The sequence below is a fragment of the Martes martes genome (assembly GCF_963455335.1).
Source record: "Martes martes genome assembly, chromosome: 16".
In the NCBI taxonomy this organism is placed as follows: domain Eukaryota; kingdom Metazoa; phylum Chordata; class Mammalia; order Carnivora; family Mustelidae; genus Martes; species Martes martes.
In genome coordinates this window covers 45,702,779-45,725,890 of record NC_137904.1, presented here as the reverse complement: position 1 = coordinate 45,725,890, position 23,112 = coordinate 45,702,779, and the positions used below count along the sequence as shown (strand labels likewise).

General features: G+C 45.9%; 2 protein-coding genes across 2 annotated transcripts in view; one reads left to right on the top strand and one right to left on the bottom strand.

Moving 5' to 3' along the window:
- Positions 1–1,842: 1,842 nt before the first annotated feature.
- Positions 1,843–3,773, bottom strand: RAMP2 (receptor activity modifying protein 2). The gene is made up of 4 exons (XM_080826766.1): positions 3,432–3,773; positions 2,887–3,003; positions 2,415–2,523; positions 1,843–2,286 (listed from the first exon to the last, which is right to left on the bottom strand). Exons 1-4 carry the CDS (start codon positions 3,529–3,531, stop codon positions 2,031–2,033), a joined length of 582 nt encoding a protein of 193 aa, XP_080682892.1. The 5' UTR covers positions 3,532–3,773; the 3' UTR covers positions 1,843–2,030.
- An 11,131-nt stretch (positions 3,774–14,904) lies between these two features.
- The window catches only part of EZH1 (enhancer of zeste 1 polycomb repressive complex 2 subunit), a 31,022-nt gene continuing 22,814 nt past the window's right edge, over positions 14,905–23,112 (top strand). The window contains exon 1 of the mRNA XM_080827080.1: positions 14,905–14,959. The gene's annotated coding sequence lies outside the window, so the exon portion shown is untranslated. The remainder of the gene's footprint in view (positions 14,960–23,112) is intronic.

Sequence of the window (23,112 nt, the reverse complement as noted above, 5' to 3'; positions counted from 1 at the left end):
TCTCTGTGGGACCTAAAAGCTTGTTCTATTGGCAGCTCATATTGTACATCCTTTTCTTCTCGCCAGCTCCTCTTCCTAATAGTAATTTTCTATCATTACTTCCATCATTGTCCTAGTAACTCAGATTCAAAGCCTGAGTCAGCCCTAACCTCTCCTCTCCTTCATCTCCAAAGTCCTGGCATTGGAGGATTCCCTCCCCTGTTTTTAATCATCTCCTTTTAATTTTCTACTTCCTCACTCATCACTTCTTTAGCCCATGTCCTCTTTCTCTCAAGCCTAGGATATTACAGTAATTTCCTAATTCACTTTTTTTTTTTTACTCTCTTCCCTAAGGGGAATGCACTCCATCTTAAGGCCTAGTCATGTACTAACTCCACCATCACCCTCCTGTGATCACACCTCAGCTAGATGTGACCCCTCCTTTTTTTGCACTTAGATAACATTTGGTTTGTATCCTTTGCATGACTCTCATCACACACTCCATTGCTTTTGTTTATTTGTGTACATGTGAGCTCCCTTATTAGATGGAAGTCACTGAGAGCAGAAACCAAGACCTATCTTACTTTTTCAACAAAATATACCATACAGAGTATCTTATACCAGCATGCCCTTGATGTACATTAGTAAAACACATGAAGGCAAATATGGGCCAAGAAGAGAACAGGTATATCCCTGGGGAAGACCAATGCATTCATGGAAAAAGAGCAAAGGCTTATCTCAGGTGAAAGCTCAAAATGCCCAGGAAACAGATATGCCTCTAGAGAGACAGACATGTCCTGAAAGGAGAAGTCTGTCTCTGAGGATGAACAGATAGATTCTAGGAAGCATACAAATACATATCTATGGAATGAATTGGCATGTCCCAGCAAATGGATATGCATGTCCTCAGAGAGGTAAATATTTCAGAAAGGAGGGAAGGAAAAGTCCCTGAAGAGGCTGCAGGTGCCATAAAGAATAAACAGGTGTCTTTATGGAGAACAAAGTTGTTCTCTCGTATTTGTGATGATCTGGAAGAACTGGAGGTGAAGGTCCTCTGGCAAACAACTGGGCCTCACTGTCTGAGGAACATATAAGAAGTCTATATATGAAATGATGAGTTCAGAGGCTATGTCCCTAGAAAAGTGGGAAGTGTCTTAGGGAAGTATCAGTATGGCTTAGGAAGCTGATAGAAGGATTCAGCTAAGAACTAGTGAGTGCTATGGAGATGACAGATGTCTGATTCCAGGGTCCAGTCTCCTCAGCCTTGAACTTCTTCCAGATCATGTCCATCTTCTGGCTGTTAGCTCTAGTGGACACCAGGGGGCAGTGTGCTGCCAGGCTCTAGGCCCCACCCCCCAAGGGTCCAGGACAAAATAGGAGGAGGCCAGGAACCTGGAAGGGGAGTCCTGTGGTGGACTTAGTAAAGTCCCCACTGCCCTTGCCCTCAATCCTGAGGTCCTTAGGGATGGACTCTTTTTGGTCATATCACAGTTCCTATCCCCAGGCTGTGGAAGTAAACTGAGGCATGAAGAAGAGGGAAATTCAGAGCTCCTGGGTGGTCCCCCTTCCTCCTCCCAGGAGTCACGGCAGAGATTCCACCCTTGCTCCTCTCCCCCACACCTCCCCAGCTGCTGTCCAGACCGGAAGGGAGTCTCTTTCCTGTATATTTCCTGGTGCTCGGTTTGGATATGGACAGGAAAGGCCCAGCCTTGGGAGGAAGGGGGGGGGGCGGGGAGGCTTCAGGTGGGGGGAGGGGGATAGTGGGGAGCAGGCAAGTGAACAAAACAGTGCTGCTATCCAGATTCTTCCAGCTCTGCTGCCCAGCCAGAGCTGTGAATGGCAGAAACTCTGGGATGGGGAGGGGACAGTACAAAAAAAGTTTTATTTCAAAGATTACAGAACTTGCGCCATGACACCACTGGGTTTCCATTTTCATCAGTCCAAGGATCTGTGGTAGGTGTGGGACTGACAGAAGGAGGCAGGGAGGGGAAGAGAGACCTGGTGGTGGCAAGGAAAAGGAGTAAGATGGCTGTGGAAAAACTCATACCACCCTAGGCCTGGGCTTCACTGTCTTTACTCCTCCACACCACAAGGGTGACAAGGAAGGGGATGAGGCAGATGGGGGCTATGATCATGGCCAGGAGCACATCCTCCGGGGGGTCTGATAAGGTGGGCTGCACAAGGGAGCAGTTGGCAAAGTGGATCTGGTGAGTCTCAAAGATGATCTCTTCTGCCCAGGGATTGGGGAAGCCCAGATGAAATTCTTCTGCAAAATGCTCCAGGCAATACTGTAGGTCGCTATAAGGCCTGGGGGTAAGGGAAGACTAGAGTGAGTATGGACTGGGCCAGAGAGGGGAATGCCCCTCACTCACTCAAGGCCCACCCAGGAGGAGGAGGCCCCACCCCTGGCCCAAGCTGCCTGGCACTGCCCCTACCTGCTAATCATGGCCCAGTCACACCAATCCTTGGGGATAGAGTCCATCTCCTCCTTATAAGATTGCCAGCAAATCTGGATAGTCCTCTCATAGCTCTCCATCTTGTCCTCTGTGGGCACAGATTGCTTCACACTGACCACAACCCCGCCCCTCCCCCCAAGCCCTCGGGTCCAGGTATTTCCACTGCTCCTGTCTTCAAACATGGCAAACACCAGGAGAGTCTCAGAAATTTTTCCAAGGAAAGAGTCTCAGTTCAGAAAAATGTTAATGCCTTCCATGTGCCAGCCCCACAAGAACAGCCACACACTTTTTCTGGGGTCTTCTAACCCACCCGGGAGGTGAGCCAGCTCAGAGCTGGGGGCGGGTCACGTGGGATGAGAGGGAGAAAGATCACAGGAACCCCAGGAGAGAACAGAAGGGGGTTTAATGGGCTGCCAATTGGGGTTGCGGGAAAGGGACCCTCCCCACCGACCTGGCTCTCCTCGCTGTCCCAGGTCACCGTCCCAGAGCGGCGGGTACACACCTTCTGGCTTCAAGCTGCTTTCAGTGGGAGGAACCTGAGCCAGGGACTCCTGGGGCTTCAGGACAGCTGTGAACAGAAATGAGAGAGGGAGGTGAGATGGCGGGGATCTAAGCAGTGGAGTCTGGAGGAGGGGTCTGAGACCCTAGGAAGTCAGGGCTACTTTCAGTAGAGGAAAAAGGAATAATCCAGGCCTCCAAGGGGTGCCTCGGTGACTGGAAGAGAGGGCTGATACCAGCTCCCTCCCACTCACAACCAGACCCAAATCCTCCTCCTCCTCCCCAACCCCCAAGACCTCTCCGCGAGGCCCTGACCCTAGGTTCCTCCAAGTGGGAAGCAGCTCTCGCTGAGCCCTCACCGAAGTGGGGCCAGGGACGGCCCGAGGACAGCGCTGACCCTCCCGCACCCAGGGCCCGTTTCTCGGTCTCGGCCGTCCAGGCCCCCTCCCCTCCCGGCCTCCCGCGCCTCCCACCCGGGCCCCGGGGCGCCGCGCTCACCGCCCAGCAGGAGGAGGAGGCGGAGCGCAGCCGGTCGCCCCGCGCGGGTCGCAAGGAGCCGCGGGCCGCCGGCTGCGCGCTCAGCCCGGAGCGAGGCCATCGCGCCGCGAGCTGGCGAGGAGGGGCGGTGGCGCTGAGCCGGGCCCGGACGGGGGCGCCTATATCCCCGGCCCAAGCCCCAGGAAGCCGCGCCGCTTCCTCGCAAGGGCTGGGACGGCTGCGGCCACGTGGGGGGCGGGGGCGACGCCCGGGGCCGGCGGGCTGGAGGGGGAGTCGCAGCCCCACCCGGCCCTGGCGCCCGCCGCTCCCTCCGCCGTGTCAGCGTTGGCCCACGCTCTCTTCTAGCTCACCCTGCGGGGCTGGACAGCTCCCCTCGTAACCCCAGAACCGGGATGCATTTCCTGGGCTCAGCTGTGTGGTGCCCAGGACTCGCCTGGGTCTCGGAGCATCCGCCCCCGGGACCCTATCGCCCTTTCTCCTTCGCTGCGGGGTCGAGAAAGGGGGTTAGCGACCTGCTCTCGAGGACCTAGAGGAGAAAGAAGGGGCTGGGAGTTCAGAGGGTTCTCCACGCCGCAGTATCTAAGGCAGGGGGTTGGGGCTTCCCTGGGCCGTGGGGGGAAGGGGCGCCTGGAGCTGGACTCAGAGTTCCCCTTCCTGGGAACACCCACTGATATCAGTCCGCCTGCCAAAACTGGGGAGGAGGAGATCAGGGAGTCAGCCCTCCAGAATCGGGAGAAGGCCTGGGGATGGGGCAGAGGGGAAACCAGAGTCCAAATACCCTCCCTTCCAGGCGCCTCCTGGGGCCTAGATCCTCAAACCTGGTTGAGGTAAAGGGCAAAAGTAAGATTACTTCATTCCTAGTAAGAAGGTGGCCACAAAGGGGATTGGGGGGAGGGGCAAAAGTTAAAGATTACTCCATTCCCAAGAAAAAGGTGGCTACTACTCTTCAAGACTAAGGTTGGGAGAAGGGTAGGGTTTAGAAACTGCTATGGGTGACTTCATTCGTAAGGTGGGTACATTTGTTCCTGTTTTACATGGGAAAAATCTAAAGCTCCTGAGAAAAAGCCCAGAACTTGAGCTCAGAGGCTCTAAATCCCACTTCTGTCTTCCTGCTCCATAACCAGCTAGCCCACAGTGACTTTGGTTACCTTGAGAATGTTCCCCCCCATGTAATATACGGACATTGTCCTTCTCGATAAGCAGTAGTGAGGATGACACATGAAAGGGCATTGCGCTCACTCAGTGGATGTTCCTTTTTCTTCTTTCTTAAGGACTTGCCTAAGGTCACACTGCTGGGAAGCAGCGAGGCTGAGCCTGGGGCCCCAGGGACCCTGACTTCTGCCACACCACAGCTGTCTCTGTGTCCTGAGCCAGAGCTTCATTAGCTTGAAGCAGCCGAGCAGCCCAGGAGCTGGTTTGGCCCTGACGCTCGCCTCCAGACACAGCTGTCAGCACTGAACTTTCCTAAATTACTCCCAGACACTGACCCCTGGATTCAGCTGCTGCTCTTGTCCCAGTTTACTGATTTCTGCCCACCACAAATTATCCTTCGTGATCTCTCTTCCAATCTTCAGCTCAGGGTCTTGGGCTCTTGCACAATGGTCACTGAAAGCCTGTGGTCCTCCTCCATTGCTAGGGTCAAGAGGGTGCCTTAGCAAGTAAGACATCCAGAAGAAGAAAGGAGGTGGCCCACTTGGCATGAACCCCAAAGCCCTCCTGGTGATAGTCGTCTTCTGCAATGTGCAGAAAAGAGCCTGACCGCCTCAGAGTCACTTCAGGCCAGCGAACAAATCCATTTGTGTCCTCCCACCCAAGATTGCCCTTTTCAAGAAGGAAACATGGTCAGGAGGGAGATTTCTGGTTGATGAGATGGGAGGGGGACCCATAGGAGGACAGAGAACAAAACTAGCTGCTTCCACTGGGGTTGGGCCAGAAACTCCTGAGCCCACTGTGATTTAGGACTGGGGTTGGGGTCAAGATAAAAATTGACAAAAACAAATGTTGGGTTTTAAATAGGGCAGTATGGTATCATTGATAAAAAAACAAACAAGCAAGCATTGGTTAGGATTCTGAAGGCAGATTCTGTCTCATCTTGGGCAGGTCATTTCATATCTCTGGAGCTCAACATTTTCACATGACGTTAGAATCAAAAGGGAGAGTTTAGGTGACTCAGTAGAACGTTTTATCTTTAGCCTGGAGCTGGGGTTAAGTTTGCAACAGGATGTGGAAACCTCCTATGAGGAGCTCGTTTTAGTCATTGCTGAACTTGGGAGTCTAAATAAATCTTCCTATTGGAGAATCTGGGAATTTTCCCTCCTGATTTTCCTCTTTCCACTTTTCCTTACCAGTTGGATGTTTGTCTCTTTCATGGATCCCTGGGGGCATCCTGGTAACTGGGGGGTTGGCTCTTGGGGTCCTTTGGGACTTAAAGAGGACCAGAGACCTCACTTTTCTAAGTTGCCATATAGAAGATAGTCCCATGTTCTGCAGTGAGGGGACAGAGAAGGACTTCATCAGGGACAGAGGCTAGTTTGTTCATGGAAGTCCTTGTTTTCCACCCCTAGGGACCCCCTCCTCTTCCCTTCCCAAGCCTACTTCTGCCTTAAAATATATACTTTTTGCTATAAAAATATTTTTTTAATTGCAAGTAACACACAAGTTTATACTCATTGCAAAATATTTAAATACATTAAACTTTATACCCTCATTCCTTTCTCACTCACTTCCCTAGATTTTTTGGACTTAAAAAAGCATAAATGGAATTTAATATCTCTGCTGTTTGGTGACTCCTTTTTTTTACTTAATATGTCTTGGGCTTTCTTTCACATAGGCTATGTAGATGTGCTTCTTTCCTTTTAACTGTAGTATACTGTTATCTGTAGTCTTTGTCTTATATCCAGTGGAGTCTGGTCTTTGTTTCCTACACACCTCCTTTGTCCTCTGTCCCTATCCCACACCCACTTCTAGTGCTTGAGAAGAGAGGGATCTGTTTCTGGTCCAGCTGGACATTGTCCTGAGATTTCTGGCCCCAACCTAGATTGACTTCTGGATAAGGATCCTACTGCCATGTAAATTTCCCTTCTTCTTACAGGCAAAGGAACATCTTGCCTGAAGTAAGAGGAGAGGTGACTTGATCCCAGGAGTGCCATTTCTAATCTTCAGCTCTCCCCCCTACACACTCACATACAAGTCCAGAACAACATACAGGGGAGTAAAAAGCACTGGGGACCTCCGACACAATGAAATTGCATGCAGAGCATCCTGGGATTAGCATCTCTACAATGCAGAGACATTCACACGTGCTGGCCTCTTCCCCAGCTATCTGCAAAATAAAGAACAGAGCGCAGGAGAGGATGTGGGGGAGAGTCAGGGTCAGGGGAGCCAGAAGTCCTGGCTGGGAGGGGCTGATTCTTCCAAGCTGGAGAGAGGAGACGGATTTCTTTAGAGGGCAAGGAGGCAGCAGGGACGACCAGGAGAGCTATAGTCAGGGAGCCAGCTAGCTAAAGGAGGGAAGACAAAGGTGTAGAGACACAACAACTTCATCTCTCTCCATCTCCTCATCTCCAGAATAATGGCACACTCCGTGTGAGGAGCCTGGCCATCTCTCAGAGGCAAGAATGTTGTTGGTTGTTTTTTTTTGTTTTTAAGATTTTATTTATTGATTTGACAGAGAGAGGATCACAAGTAGGCAGAGAGGCAGGCAGAGAGAGAAGGGGAAAGCAGGCTCCCTGCTGAGCAGAGAGCCCGATGGGGGGCTCCGTCCCAGGACCCTGAGATTATGACCTGAGCTGAAGGCAGATGCTTAACTCACTGAGCCACCCAGGGGTCCCAAGAATGGTTTTTGGAGAAAACTTTGGCTCTCAAGTTGGTAAAAAGCAGAGAAAATAGTCAAGCCATACTCCTCATCAACTGCCAGGGACTTAATAGTAGCTACCATTTATTACAAATTACTATGTGATGCATAGTGTGTTCTCTGACACATGTGCTGAGTACTTTGCAAGTAATTCTTAAAACCTTACTGCCATAACATCAGAATTATCTTGTTGGTGGGTAAAATAGGGAAACAGAGGTAATATGCCCAAGGCCCCAGAGGTAGTAATTGGCAGTCAGGATCTGAACACAGGAGTGCTTGATACTAACTAAGCTTCACGTCTTAAGTCTTATGATTTATCATCTCCTTCTTACTCTATATCCAAATACTGATTTCCTACTGGGTCTTGAAAATGGGGTTGAAAGAGGAGAGAAGGATAGAGTTCCTTCCAGGACCAGACAGACCCCTCCAGAAAAAAAAAAAAAAAGATCCTATTTCACCCAACTGTGTATACGCAACCTCCTCCTCCCTTCCTTCTCTAACCCAGGCTAGACCATGACATCACATGGTAGAGGCTGTTTTTCTGAAGGAAAAAAAAAAAAGACCAGATTTATAAGGATGACATTCAGAGAGCATGACTGAAGAGGATCATGGCCAAGTGACCATAGCACACGCCCAGCAGTGCTGAGAACACTGCTGGTCCCTCGGCACCTGGGGCTGACTCATGGTTGCTGTCAGGACCCAATGCCAGATGCCAGGGTTGCTTTTACTCTTCCTCCATTGCTCAGGACTATCCTATGAAACATCCCCGGGAACCCTTCTACCCACTCCCAGCACCCCAAGAGTTTTGATGTTCTATAACATGGGGATGCCCCGAGGATGCCTGGCAGTATGCTCAGATTGTTTTGTTTAAAACTGACAACTCTACTAAATTAGGTGCCATAGCAACCACTTTACAGATGAGGAAACTGAGGCTCAGAAAACTTAAGTAATTTGCCCAAGCTCATGCAACTCATATTGGCCGACATCCAGATCTTGATGCCAAAGCCTATGAACTTAACCTCTGTTCCACGATACTTGATAGACGTCAACTTGTTAGCCAGCCTGCTAGAGAGAACCAGATAGAAAGGGATGCAGAAGACCAGCTAGAAGAGCAACGAAGTAGAATTGCTCGTCGCACGGGAGGCCTTCTTCCCTCTGTGCAATCCCTCTCCTGACTATGCCTGCCTCGTTTATAGACAGTATCTTTTCACATCCTTGTCCCCAAGACTTAAAGCATTGGGTGGACAATGAAAAGCACTCATAATGTTACAAAATAGAATATTTTCTAGATCATAACATCCAGAGTGTGTTAAGCAAATATGACGGTAGGAGTATATGTTTATTTAACGTGTATGGCATCTGTGATGTGAACTTAATAATACTACAGAGGACAATATTTTCCTCACCTGCAGAATGGGGATAATAAAAATACTTATAAGTTACAAGATGTAAAGCACTTAGAGCAGGATATTATTATTATTATTTATGATGATGATGATTTCCATTATTTTAGTGGTTAAGAGCACACACTTTGGAGTCAAGCAGACTTGAGTTTGGATCCCAGCTCCATCTGTATGTGACCCTGCGCAAATACTTAACTCTTCTGAGCATGTCTTCTTATCTGCAAAATGGGGCTACCAGTGTATATCTCACTCAGCAGTAAAGATAATGCAAGTCAAGCATTTGACCCAATGTCTGGTGCTAGAAACCCTGTGATAAATGGTATTTACCGTCAAAGTGTGTAACATATATACTTATGACAACTGCATTTCCAAGATATTCTGGGGTCCTTCCAGTTCTATAATTTTGTTCTTTTCATGACACAACACTCCTTTTATTTAAAAGAATATAGTCTTTGGAGCCAAATAGAATTCCAGCCCTCCTACTAACCAGCCATGTGGCCATGGCCAATGTTCTCAATCTCCCTGAGTCTCAATGTCCTTTGTAAAATGGGGCTAACAATGCCCATCTCTTGCAAGGATTACATGACTCATGGTTGCTTGACATCTTGCAAGGATTGCAAGAAATAATGTAGTTCACACCCAGTCCAATGTCTAGCGATTACATGAATGTTAAAGAAGATTTGTTAAATGTGTAAATAAATGTGATTTATGTTTGTTCCTTTATGTACAGTGGCATGGATATAATCTGTAGATGTATGTAATGTGCTTTTCTGCTCCAAAAGCATCTCTGTAGCCTGGTATCCCATCCTAGCTAGAGTGGGGTTCAAAGGGCCATAGCATTAGCAGTGTGGGACCCTGCTGATAAGCCAGAGAAGAGAGTAGGGGAAGTTGCAGAAACAAGAGGAACTCCCCTTTCCTGTCTGGCTAGGATTTGTTTGTCTTTCACACAGACTGTTCCCTACTGATATGGGGGTCTGTACAATGTCCAGCTTTGATTGGCATCTCTAGCACAAAGGGAGTAAGGAACCCCTTACTCTTCAGGAACTGTTTTCCTCTGAACTTAGAGAGTCCCAAACACATTTCTCTTTTCTGGCACCATTGGTGAGAATAGAAAGCCATGGAGAGAATCCAGAATCATGATATCAGAGCTAGAAGATCTCATAGAAAGGAGGAGGTAGAGGGATGGGGTTCAGAACGTGGGTTTTGGGATCAGAATGACTGGACCCAAATCCTGACCACACCACTTACCAGCAGGGTAACCTTGGGCAAGTTCCAGAATCTCTTTAAGCCTTATTTTTTTTTTTTGGCTGTAAAATGAGGAAAAGAATATTACTGACTTCATGTGAAATGAGGTGACCCATTGTGAAGCCCTCAGCACAATGCCGGGCACATACTGAATGGATAGTGTTTGAAGGTTATTACCACTTTTCTAGTTCTGCAGTTTTATAGTTGAGGACCCTGACGGCCAGAAAGGAAGCACAGCTCATTAGCTGTCCACCCGTTCGGGGCTACTTCCCAGGCAATGCTGTGCCAAAGGCGTTCCCATGAGATCGAGGCCCTGCATTCACTGTGCCAAGGGAGTAAGAATGGGTGGCACCACCCTAGCTGTGGGGTTGGAGCTTTCAGAGTATGTGCAAAGCAAGGCAAGAATCCCACCCAAGTAATCCCCAAAAGAGAAAGTCTCTTCCTGCTGGCATTATTTATTTTGTAATTAACAAAGGCTAGGAGGCCCTTTCTAAATTTTGGCTTGGAGGCTCAGAGTTTAAACTTATAACAGCCACGAACAAGAGTTTATTGTGAGCTTGTTCTTACTTGCTGAATTGAATGCATTATTACGATCCCTGTGCAAATAGGGGTCAAAAGCTAAGTACCTGGGGCAGAAAGCTGTGTTTTTGAGATCAGGGGACAAAGTGTCCAGGAGTGGAGAGGCTTCAAAAATTGAGCCATGTTTCCAGGCTCAGTAGTGTCCAGACCGCAACTTGATTTGGAGCTGCCTTTGCCTCTAAATGTTCAGGGAGGGGTCTGGCACTTTAGCTGGCCCCACCAAGGCCTGGGCAGCAACCCCAGTTTCTGGTGACCTTCACGCAGGCTTTTAGGTTGTGCTTTGCTTTGTTTTGTTGTTTGTTTCTCCACAGCCGGGTGGCCTTTCCCTGCTTCTGGGTGGGAAGTGGGGGAGGGGGGAGGCGAGAGGGAGGATGGTTTGCTCCCATCTCTGCAGCTGTGTTTACACTTCCCTGTCAGGGACTGTCTGGGGCCCAACCTTTCCTTGGTTCCCTGTGTCCCCTTGGAGAAACGCTATTTGATATCCCTATGGGCTTTACAAAGGAGAGGCAGAATGAGCCCAGGGGTCACCATTCAAAGGGACCTGGAAGGAGGAAGGGAGGAAGGTTGGAAGGGAGAAAGGAATATTTCAGAAAGCACTGTTTTGAATTCTGGGAGTTATCATCTTCTTCCCTTTCTACCAGTGGCAGGGGACAAAAGTACACTAAGATCTCGACAGCCCCAAAAAGAACAGAACACATGACGTGTCACTTCTAATCACTGGGTTGAAAAAATCTTGTTTTATGATGGGGATTTGAGTGCACAGAGCAGAACAATCTTCCCCAAGGCTTCACTGGGGCCAGTGGTCAGATACAGCAGGTTAAAGCCAATAAGATCATGTTCAAGTACATGCAAATTAAAAAGGATTTAAGAAAATGGTCAAGTAAATAATGCTCTTCTTCTCTGGGGAGCAAGTTGAGCTGGTATTAATCAGTAGTATTGCTGGACTTTCGGCCAAGCCTGGGAGAATGGCTGCCAAGGCAAATCAGGCATCAGGTTACAGAAATTAAACACATAATTTTATTTTTCCACAATAAGGAACTTTCAGAAAAAGAACCAGCCCTATTGGGCTCCTCAGCACACTTTGTCCAGTTTCGTTCGGCCCCAGAGGCCTCCAAGTTTAAGAGCAAGATGAGCAACTAGAGTCCAGGAGTGACACAGTTATTCCTTTCTCCTATTAACTGCCTGGGGGTGGGGCTGGGAGGAGTGGGGCAGAGGTGATGGTACTGTTTTTCAGAGGTCCAGCTGCCACATTTGCCAACAGTTTTTCTATGAATTTATAGGACAAAAACCTGAAGGACTGGAAAAAAAAAGTTTTATAGAGGAAGAGCTGGCCAAAAAAACATTGGCCGATAGTGTGTCATGGACCATAGTCTTTAAGGAAGAGCCTGGTCTCAGGAAAGAAAAAAAAAATACTCTCTCCCATCACAATGAGGAAGACCCAGTCAACAAATTTTTGCCAAGAACCCCATGCTTAATGGTGATATGGGAAGTTGCTTTTAAAATCCTCCAGTGACCAAGGATTACCAATGCCCGATTTAGTCCTATGTCAAGTTTCATGGTGGATAGGAAAGGGATAACAGCATGGGAGTGAGCATGAAGTGGTACTGGGGTTGAAGCAGGGGGAGATCCAGGAGGGCTGGGAGGCTTAGTGAGGAGGTGGAGCTTGAGCTGGGCTGCATGACTCTGATCTACGACTTTGAGGTAAACCTGGTCACCTTCTTTCCTTTCTGCTTCAAAACATTTCTGTAGCCATATATTCTTTGTTACCACAAAATTTCTTGTATCTTTCCTCTTGTCACTTGGCTTACTCTTCTGAAGCAATGCTATCCCTTCTCATGGTGTTAGTTACCAGCCGTGAGCCGATGGTACCCATATCTCTTCCCAGTCTCAATCCTGACATTCAGATCTTCTGAACATCTCTCCTTAGATAATCCCTTTTTTTAACCTGCTGCCTCTGTCTCCCTTTTTTAAAAAAGATTTATTTATTTATTTGACAGAGAGAGAGATCACAAGCAGGCAGAGAGAGAGGGGGAAGCAGGCTCCCCGCCGAGCAGAGAGCCCAATGTGGGGCTTGATCCCAGGACCCTGAGATCATGACCTGAGCCGAAGGCAGAGGCTTAACCATCTGAGGCACCTAGGCACCCCCTTCTCTCTCCCTCTTTTAACCTACCTTCTTTATTTCAACAATTATTTATGTGGCATAATGATTGTGAAGTTGGTTACACAATGGGATCACTTGGCATTCTCTTAGAACTCTTAAAGCCCAGGCCATACCCCAGACCAATTAATTAGCCTCTCTGGTGGGAGGCAGGCATCAATAGTTATTAAAGCTACCCAGGTGATTTAAATGCGAGTCACACTCGAAAACCACTGATCTAGAAGGCAGGGGGAATGGAAAGGAGTGTTATTGCAAATGGCTAAGTATGAAAGAATATTGCTTTGATTTGGTAAGCAGATAGAGGCAAGAGAAAAAAAGCACAGCTAAAGTTTCTGATATAAGGAAAAAAACACTAAATCTGGAATCCAGAGACCTGAGTTTAAGACCTGACAGAGAAATCTTTTAAGTTCTTTAGGCCAGAATAGTCTTGTGTTTAAAACTGAAATCCTGGGGGCGCCTGGGTGGTTCAGTGGGTTAAAGCCTCTGCCTTCGGCTCAGGTCATGATCTCGGAGTCCTGGGATCGAGCCCCGCATCAGGCTCTCTGTGGCAGGGAGCCTGCTCCCCCCCCCCCCCACCTGTGATCTCTCTCTCTGTGTCAAATAAATAAATAAAATGTTAAAAAAAAAAAAAAACAACTGAAATCCTGGGAACCTGGGTGGCTCAGTGGGTTAAGGCCTCTGCTTTCAGCTTGGGTCATGATCCCAGGGTCCTGGGATCGAGTCCTGTGTCAGGCTCTCTGCTCGGCAGGGAGCCTGCTTCCTCCTCTCTCTCTGCCTGCCTCTCTGCCTACTTGTGATCTCTGTCTGTCAAATAAATAGGTAAAATCTTTAAAAAAAAAAAAACTGAAATCCTCCCTACATCCCTAAATATTTCATAGTTATAAAGATTATTTGAAAAAATGAATATTACAGGATTTTGTAATTATGTACTTGGAGACAAATTCAAGGTGATGGTCTTTTGCATTTTAAGTTTTATTTTTCAAACTTTATATTTTGAAGTAACTTCGGGTTTATGAAAGAGTTGCAAATGACATTTCCCATATACCCATCAGCCAAGTTCTTCAAGTGTTGAGGAAGTACAATTGCCAAAACCAGGAACTGAGATGATAAACTACTTTTAACTCGTCTACGGACCTTATTCTAACATCATCAGTTATCCCACTGGATAACTCCATTGGATATCCCACTGTCCCCCTTCTTCCCAACCAGGATTCAATCCAGAATCACACATTACATTTAATTGTCCTGTTTCCTTAGTCTCTTCCAGTCTAGAATAGTTCCTCCCTCCCTCCTTCTTTCTTCCTTCCTTCCTTGTCTTTCTTTCTTTCTTTCTTTCTTTCCTTCTTTCTGATTTTATTTATTTGACGGGGAGAGAGAGAGAGAGAGGGAGCACAAGCAGGGGGAGTGGCAGGCAGAGGGAAAGGGAGAAGCAGACTCCGCACCCAGCAGGGCGCCAGACCAGGACACTGGGATAATGACCTAAGCCTGAGGCAGACGCTTAACCAATTGAGCCACCCAGGTGCCCCTTCATTCTTTCTTTGTTTTTCACGACCATCATATTTTTTAAGATGCTGGCCAGTTATCTTACAGATCACCTCTCATTTTGGATTTGTCTCATGATTCCTTATGATTAAATTAAACTCATCACTAGTGATGTTAACTTTGACCACTTGCTTAAGGCGATGTCTGCCAGCTTTCTGTCCTGTAAAGTTACTATTTTTTTTTTTTCCTTTGTAACTCATAGTATCTTGTGAGGAGATACTTTAATACAAGGCTATTCATTTGAATCTAAGTGACTGGGAAAACTTTTGACAGAAATAAGGAAGCAAGGCGTAAATAAAGCAAGAAGGATGATTTAGAGCTCGAAGACGAGTGTTTGGAGGTATGGGTAGGTGTGAGGGATCAGCATGAGGGGCTTCCGGGTTGGTTTCAAATGCTGAAGTGAAACGTGGCTTGTCGCCAGCCTGTGAAGATGGTGCAACCTCTGGAGAGGGTCTCCAAGAAGGTATCAGTAGCTCTGGGAGCCTCCCGGAGAGCCCTTCCTGTCCCCTGACAGCGCCGCCTTGGAAACCGTCGGGCTCGGGCGGCATCACCCGGAACTCCTGAGTTCCGGGTATTGGCGCCAAATGACAGACGTGCGAGGAAGGAAGCCCAGGTGGCCCTACGGGCGGGGCGCGGGCGGCTCAGTGCGCAGGCGCCGGGAGGAGGCGCGGGGCGGGGCGGCGGCGCGGGGGCGGGGCGGCGGCGCGCAGGCGTCCTAGCGGCGGGTCCCTGCGGCTCGGGATGGAGGGTGAGTGAGTAAACAAGCCCGGGCCGGGCGGTGGGGCCGGGCCTCCGCACCTCGCCACCCGAGGTCTGAGGGAAGGAGAAGCGAAGGGGTCAGAGAATTGGGAGGAAGCGGAGGGGCACACTGCCTGCCTGGCCAGGGTAGCGGGCCGCCCCCTCCCCATCCGAGGGCTGGAGGAAATGGGGAGATGGGACGAGCGAGCCCCCGGCGAGGACCGCGTCTGAGGCGGGGAGGGCGGGCGGTGTGTCCGGGAGGAGGAGCGGCGGGGGCGGGCCCGAGGATGGGGACTCCCGTTGGAGGGCGGGGTGGGCCGGGTGGGCGGGAGCCCCAGAGCGGAGAGGGCGCGGGTGGGCGGTGGCACCTGCGGGGGGCCCTTAGCTAGGTGGACTCCCAGGGACTTGGGGCTGTGCAGGGGGAGGGTTAGACGCGGGGGCTGTTTGGGATGACCTTGAGGCGGGGGGTGTTGAGGAAGGGGTGGCAGTAAAAACTGGGCTGGGACCAAGGTGAGGCGAGAGAGGTTCCTAGACGCAAAATGAAAGGGGAGCTCACTCTCGGGGTCCAGCGGGTGCAAAGTGCCTCTTCAGGTTCTGCGCGCTAGGCGCTTCGCACGCTTCTCCCCATTGCTGGCCGGGAGTAGCAGGCTGGCTGCTTCTCTCTAAATTTGGTCTCGCGCCAATTCCTGCCCACTCCAGGACTCTTCTGGGGATCGAGGGATAGAAAGGGAAGCGCCTTGAAGCGAAGGCAAGGTGTTGTATTTGGGACATGGCAGTCAGGAAATGCGGGACAAACTTACTTCTTACTGAGACATTGTTTCCAAGGAGAAGGGATGTAGAAGGATGTTAGTGCCCCGGTGGAATATGGAGAGTGGGCTTTTGATAGGTGGCATGTAGGATTGTAAATGGGGTAGCTGGGTGTCGAGCCTAGCGATAGAGGGGCACGGGTGAGGGCGAGGGTGAGCCGAGCCCGACGAACAACTGGGTGTGTGCAAAGACAGGCGTGGAAAGTGTGGTATCTTCCTCCACGGTTACTGCTGTGATGTCTTTGAAGAGAAGTCCCACCCCCAGCGGAGCTTTTAAGTTTAGGAAACCGGCACTGAAGGAAGTTCCAGCCGGAGAAGGTGTTAACTCTATCATAGGTTTCTGTAAGAGCTTGTCTATTTTAAGCCTTGGAATCCCCAGGGCTGAGATGGTGTGGCAGTGATAAAAGAGATTACTTACTTAACACAGAAGATGGTGTACGTTCGGAGTTGAGTACTTTTTTTTCTTTTAAGCACACTTAGAGGGAAGGACTATCTATACAGATGTAATAACACTGTTATGATGAGTGTGTGTCTCGTAGCCACTGTGAATTAACTCTCTGGAGGAGAGCATGTTTGCCTGTTTTATTCACTGATATACCCTAAGCACGTAAAACAGGGCCAGGCACATGGTTAGGTGCTCAGTACATATTTGTGGAATAAACAGATAGTGGGTAGATCTATGGAACTTGGACTCCAGAAGTCTGGATCCTAGTTCTGCTACTAACAGGCAGAGTACTTTTAGACCAATCATGGAACTTGATGCTAAAGCACAGCCTTAAAACTCCCTGAAGTGGAAATGACCAGTTCACTATGGTGTTACTTTTTTTTTTTTTTTTTTAAGATTTTTATTTATTTATTTGACATAGAGAGAGATCACAAGTAGGCAGAGAGGTGGGCAGAGAGAGAGAGAGGAGGGAGCAGGCTCCCTACTGAGCAGAGGGCCCGCCCAATGCAGGGATCCATACCAGGACCCTGAGATCATGATCTGAGCCGAAAGGCAGAGGCTTTAACCCACTGAGCCACCCAGGCACCCCACTATTAATTCTTTTTGAAACAGCAATAGAATAAGGACCCTCGGATTAAACAATGAAATTTTACTCCCAAGAAGACTTTTGTGAGAAGGGGAAAAGTGAGAAAATGTGGTCAGACTTGTTTCCCTTATACTTAGTTGCCTTTGAAGTAGCATGCCTTTTAAAAAACAAAATCAATTTTGTCTAATTCTTGAGATAAAAAGTTTAGTTTCCTTAGTCCTGTGGGTAACAGTTCCTACCCTTGCTTTCTGCCTTATTGAAACATGTAACACTTCATTTATTAAGTGTATCTTTTTATTGTCTGGACTAAATGTAAAAAGTTTCTACTTGTTGACTAGCAACTTCCCAAAAAAGATTTGAGGCAACAACACTAAAAACACATTACATTTTCTACATACAGTAGTTAAAAACTAAAAAGAAAAGAGAAAAAAAACTATATGGAGAAAGGTGAAGAAAAGGATTAGGATTGAGTGGAGGTGGGGGGAGGTTTAAAAAGGAAAAACTACTCTTAGGGAATGCCTCCATTCCAGAAAGTCCCTAGCTTCCCCCTCCCCAATTTGTGCAAACGTAATATCTGAATATTGGTTCCTTCCTACCTCTTTACTTCATCAGCCTGTCATTTGGGACCTCAGTGCTCCAAACCTTAAAGTCGTGAATGGATAGTTGGGGTTTAGTGCCTCTTGTGTGTTGTGTTCCCTGACACACTTGCCTTAATACTTTGATTTGAAATGAAATAACTAAAAGTCTTTTTATTAAATGATAATGAGCAATCACTAAAGATTAGACTTTGTGCTAATGTAGTACAAAACCAGCAACGGTAAGGTTCTAGCCTGTTAGGGCACTGCTTTAGCTCTTCTAAGTCAGCATTATATATCCTGAGAGCCAGCACTTTCCTATGGGTCTCCTAAAGACTAATCATGCTTTGATTTTTATCACCATTGTCTCCAGTGCAAATGATCTGATTCTCTTAAGCAATGGTAAAATTGAAAATAAAAAATTAATGCTACAATTTTCTTTTAAATGGAAATTCAGGATCACAGCTTCCCATTAGTAAGGTTCTTTCTACATGCGGAGTGCCCAGAAGCTCAAACTAATAACAAATGTAAATACCTTGGAGATGTGGGAGGGTATAAGTTAAGGATGTACTTAAAAATCCTAATTGCAGGGTCTGTCAGGCTGTGTACTTAGCCACAGAGTTGATGTTAATGGAACATTGATGAAATTGGTGATCACCAAAATGACTCAATTGTGTGTTTCTAGAGCTCTTTGCGGAGATAGGTTCACCACTATTATTTGTGTTTCAACTCCAGCGTGAGCTAAAAAGGAAAGAATGAGATGGAAAATTTAAAAATCTATAGTGCCATCTGCCTCTGAAGCCTTACTTAGCCTGCTGTTTGATAAAATTACTTGTTGTAAAGTAGTAAAGATATTGAACATGCCCCAAAGAGAAGCTCTTTGTGCAGAGGGGTCACTTTATGTGGGTGAAAGAACTTCATAGTTTGGAGCTTTTATATTCTGATCTTAACCTCTCTAAATTTAAGAATATTGTTCTTTAAATGTCTTATCTCCAAACATTTCAATAAGGTTTTCCCGTTTCCAATTAGTGACAGACTATATTCCAGTTTTAGCCTTTGAAACATATTGAGATCCAATTTTCTGGGGAAAGATTTCCATTTTTACAAGCTTTCTTTTTTTGGTGGAGATTTGACATGTAAATAAGGTAGTTTTTTGTTTTTTTTTTTAAAGATTTATTTATTTTGTGTAGGGGGGTAGAGAATCTCAAGCAGACTCCCTTCTGAGCACAGAACCCAACACAGGTCTCAATCCTACAACCCTGAGATCACGACCTGAGCTGAAATCAGGAGCCAGTCCCTTAACTAACTGAGCCATCCAGGCACCCCAATAAGGTAGCTCTTGTTTCCAATTATCAATTAAAAAAAAAACCCAAAACTTAGTTTTTTAGAATAGTTTTAAATTTACAAAAAATTATAAGGATAGTAGAAGGAGTTTCCATAGATTCCGTATCCAGTTTCCCTTATTATCAACATCTTACATTAGCATACAGGTAACATTTTTTTTTTTTACAGTTAATGAACCTGTATTGATCATTCTACTACTATTATACATTGTGAAGTCACTCAGAGTTTTTTTTCTTAAGATTTTATTTATTTATTTGAGAGCAAGATCATGAGCAGGGGGAAGGGATAAAAGGAGAAGTAGACTCCCTGCTGAGCAGGGAGCCCAGTGCAGGACTCGATCCCAGGACCCTGGGATGATGACCTGAGCCAAAGGCAGATGCTTAACCTACTGAGCTGCCCGGGCACTGTCACTCAAAATTTTTTTAAAAGGTGGAATTGCCTACTGATTAAAAAAAATATATTTATTTATTTGTCAGAGAGAGAGAGGACAAACAGGGGGAGCAGCAGGCAGAGGGAGAAGCAGTCTCCCTGCTGAGCAAGGAGCTGGATGTGGGACTTGATCTGGGGACCATGGAATCATGACTCAGGCTGCAGGCAGACAGTTAACTGACAGAGCCACCTGGGTGTCCTTGCCTACTGATTTTTTTCGCAGATTTATTTATTTGAGAGAGAGAAGGCAGGGAGGAAGGGCAGAGGGAGAGCGATTTTTAAGCGGATTCTGAACTGGGCATGGAACCCAGCATGGGAATGGATCTCATGACCCTGAGATCACGAGCTGAGCTGAAACCAAGAGTCCGACATTTAACCCTACTGTACCACCCAGGCACCCCTGACTACTGATTTTTAATAGTAAAGGTCTCTAGAAAATTACTGGATTGATGTATCATCAAGAAAGACTTTTTTTTTTCTTTAATCAGCTTTACTGAAGTGAAAATTTACATACGATAAATTCGCATTCTATGTATACAATTCAACGAGTTTTCATAAATGTGCATAGTCATCTAACCATCACCACAGTCATGGTATAGAATACTTTCACAGTCCCCAAAAAGTTACTTTATGCTTCTTTCCATGTACTCCCTCTCCCCAGCCTCAGCCCCTGGCAAGCACTGATCTGCCTGCTGTCACTGTAGATTTGCCCTTTGTAAAATCATTCTAGTAGAATGCACTGTAAGTGAAATCATCTAGTACATAGTTTTTTGTGTGTGTCTGATTTTTTTCACTTAGCATAATGCTTTTCAGTTATCTTGTGCATTTGTCAGAACGAGGAACTCCTCATTCCCTTTTATTGCTGAGTAGTACTCCATCCTATGTATGTACTATAATTTGTATCTATTCAGCAAGCCGCAGATATTTGTGTTGCTTCTCCTTATTGGCTATTATGAATAAAGGTGCTATGAACATTTGTGTAGAGGACATATATTTTCATTTTCCTTTATATATTTTATATATATTTTCATTTATTTTGGATAAATAATAGAAACTGTATGCAAAGTTGTATGGTAAGTATATATTTAACTTTATTTAAAAAAAAAAAAAAAAGCTAGCAAACTGTTTTTCTAGGTGGCCCTACCATTTTGCACTCCCAGCAGCAAGGTATTAGGATTCCAGTTCCTCCACATCCTCACCAATTATTGGTGTTATCAATCTTTTTAATTTCAGACATCCTCATGGGTGTGTTGTAGTCCATCATTTTGGGGTTTTTTTGCTTTGTTTTTTGTTGTTGTTTTGGTTTGGTTTTGCTTTGCTTTTTAAGATTTAATTTGTTTATTTGATAGAGAGAAACACAGCGAGAGGGAACACAACCAGGGGGAGTGGGAGAGGGAGAACCAGGCTTCCTGCAGAGCAGGGAGCTGGATGTGGGGCTCCACCTGGAATCATGACCTGAGCCAGAGGCAGATGCTTAACAAGTAGGCCACCCAGGCACCCCCCCCTTTTTTTTTAGGGAGAGAGGGCACACGGGTGAAGGGGCATTCTTAAGCAGACTCCATACCCAGCACAGAGCCTGACTCTGGGCTTGATCTCACAACCCTGAGACTGTGACCTGAACTGAAATCCAGAGTCTGGTCACTTAACCGACTAGGCCACCCAGGTTCCCCCATCATTTTGGTTTTAATTTGCACTTCCCTAATGCTTAATATGGATGCTGAGTATCTTTTTGTACAGGGGCTTGCCTTTCCTATATCTTTTTCTAGTGAAGTATCTGTTCATATTTTTTGCCAACTTTTTTTTTAAGCCATTTATTTATTTATTTATTTATTTGACAGAGAGAGAGAGAGAGATCACAAGTAGGCAGAGAGGCAGGCAGAGAGAGGAGGAAGCAGGCTCCCAGCTGAGCAGAGTGCCTGATGCTGGGGCTTGATCCCAGGACCCTGAGATCATGACCTGAGCCAAAGACAGAAACTTAACCCACTGAGCCACCCAGGCGCCCCTTATGCCAACTTTTCATTGGGTTATCTTATTATTAAGTTTTAGGAGATATATATATATATTATATATATTATATAATATATAATATATATATTATATATATACATATTATATATAATATATATATACAAGTTTATTCTTAAATTTCTTGACCAAAACAGCATATGTTTTGGAGTTTATTTTCAGTGTATAAGTGAATATAACGAAAAGCTCTTAAGCACTGGCCTAGAAAAAAAAACAAAAACAAAACAAACAAAAAGTGCTGGCCTAGTACTTAACTGTGATGTAAGTGACTGTTTTGCATATGTCAGTAACTAAAGAATCCATCTAGTAGAAATATAAAGTATTTTTTGTGTGCTGCTCCCTTTGCCCAAGATGAATGAACCCATTTCTCCACATATGTTCTACTGAATGCTGAGTTTTTGTTTGTTTGCTTTTTAAATTGAAAAAAAAAAAAACCAAAACTTTGAAGTGATAGTTGTTGGTCAGCATGCAGATGCTATGAGAACCCATCTTTACGGCTGTGTTTCAGGTGTTTATTTAATACCTATCTGTTCCAAACAGTATGTCTTGTCTTCCTCATACACTCTGTGGGCACTGACCAGCTGCCAAATAAACCTTTAAAGACTTTGAAGACCCATTAAAAAGCCAGGCAAAATAAATATTGGCTCATGGTTTCATGAGAATCAAATATCACATTAATTGTAAAAGGAGGAAGTGTGACTTATTTTACATTGTGATTGGTTAAAATTCAGTGGCGTTTTCATGTGTGTATGTATACTCCTCTGGCCAAATAAAGCACTTGAGTAAAATTAGAAATGGCACCATCAATTATTGGACTGTGTGTCCTTTCATCTCTTTTGACAGACTGTAGATCACATTTCAATTATAACTCCTTTCTTTAACAAAAATACTGATATTTTTCCGTGGCCATCTCTAAGAAATCTACACATCTATACATACCTTAGGAGCTGTGGATTTTATTCTTTTCCATTATTTGATTCCCAGTTTTAAATGGACAGAGCAACCTGACATAAGCTTACTATTGCAAAAACGGAAATGTGCTCCCCCAGAAAATGGGAGAAGGATTGCAGTTCAAAACCATTTTTGGGGGGTTCCTGGGTGACTCAGTCACTAAGTGTCTGCCTTCGGCTCATGATCCCAGAGTCCTGGGATCAAGCCCTGCATTGGGCTCCCTGCTCAGGGGGAAGCCTGTTTCTCTCTCTTCCACTCCCCCTGCTTGTGTTCCCTCTCTCACTATCTCTCTCTGTCAAATAAATAAATAAAATCTTTAAAAAAAATTTTTTTTTTTAGGAGGTTATAAAGTCTCACTGAATTATGACCTATAACATTGGGTCTCAATTAGGGGTAACCTAAGGTTTCTGAGGGAGACAGTTTTATCCTAGATTTGAACCATTTTTTCCTTTTCTGGAGCAGACTTTTTTTTTTTATTATATTTTGGGGAGTAGACTATTATTATGCTTGTTCAGAACAGGAATTATATGAGTAATGTACTTAATATTACACGTGAGTGTGTTGTATGTACTTAAATAGTTTTATCATTCAAAAAAAACCCAAAACCCTCTTTTGGCCCCATTCCATGAGGAATGAGAAATATTTAAAAGATGTAGGAGGAAGAGAGATGGTGCAACTTGTGGAAGGAAATTCAGATCTGTTTAATTTTTTTTTTTCCGGTAACCCAGCACTTTCGCAGTCTGGGATTCAGATTCTTAGATTATGCTGTTTTTGTTTCATTCCCTTCCCCCAGAGAGATAATATTTAACTCACAGGGCATTCTGTTTTTAAGAGCTTGAATCACTTGATTGAGTTAATAGTAAACACAGTGAGTCTGTCTGCTTCTTTGCTAGTCTTTCCTTCCTTTATCCTCTAAATTTAGCATTGAATTACCCCAATCCATTTGGTTCTTCAAATGAAACAGTCAGGTATAGTCTCTTAAAGTCCATGTGCATGAGATGT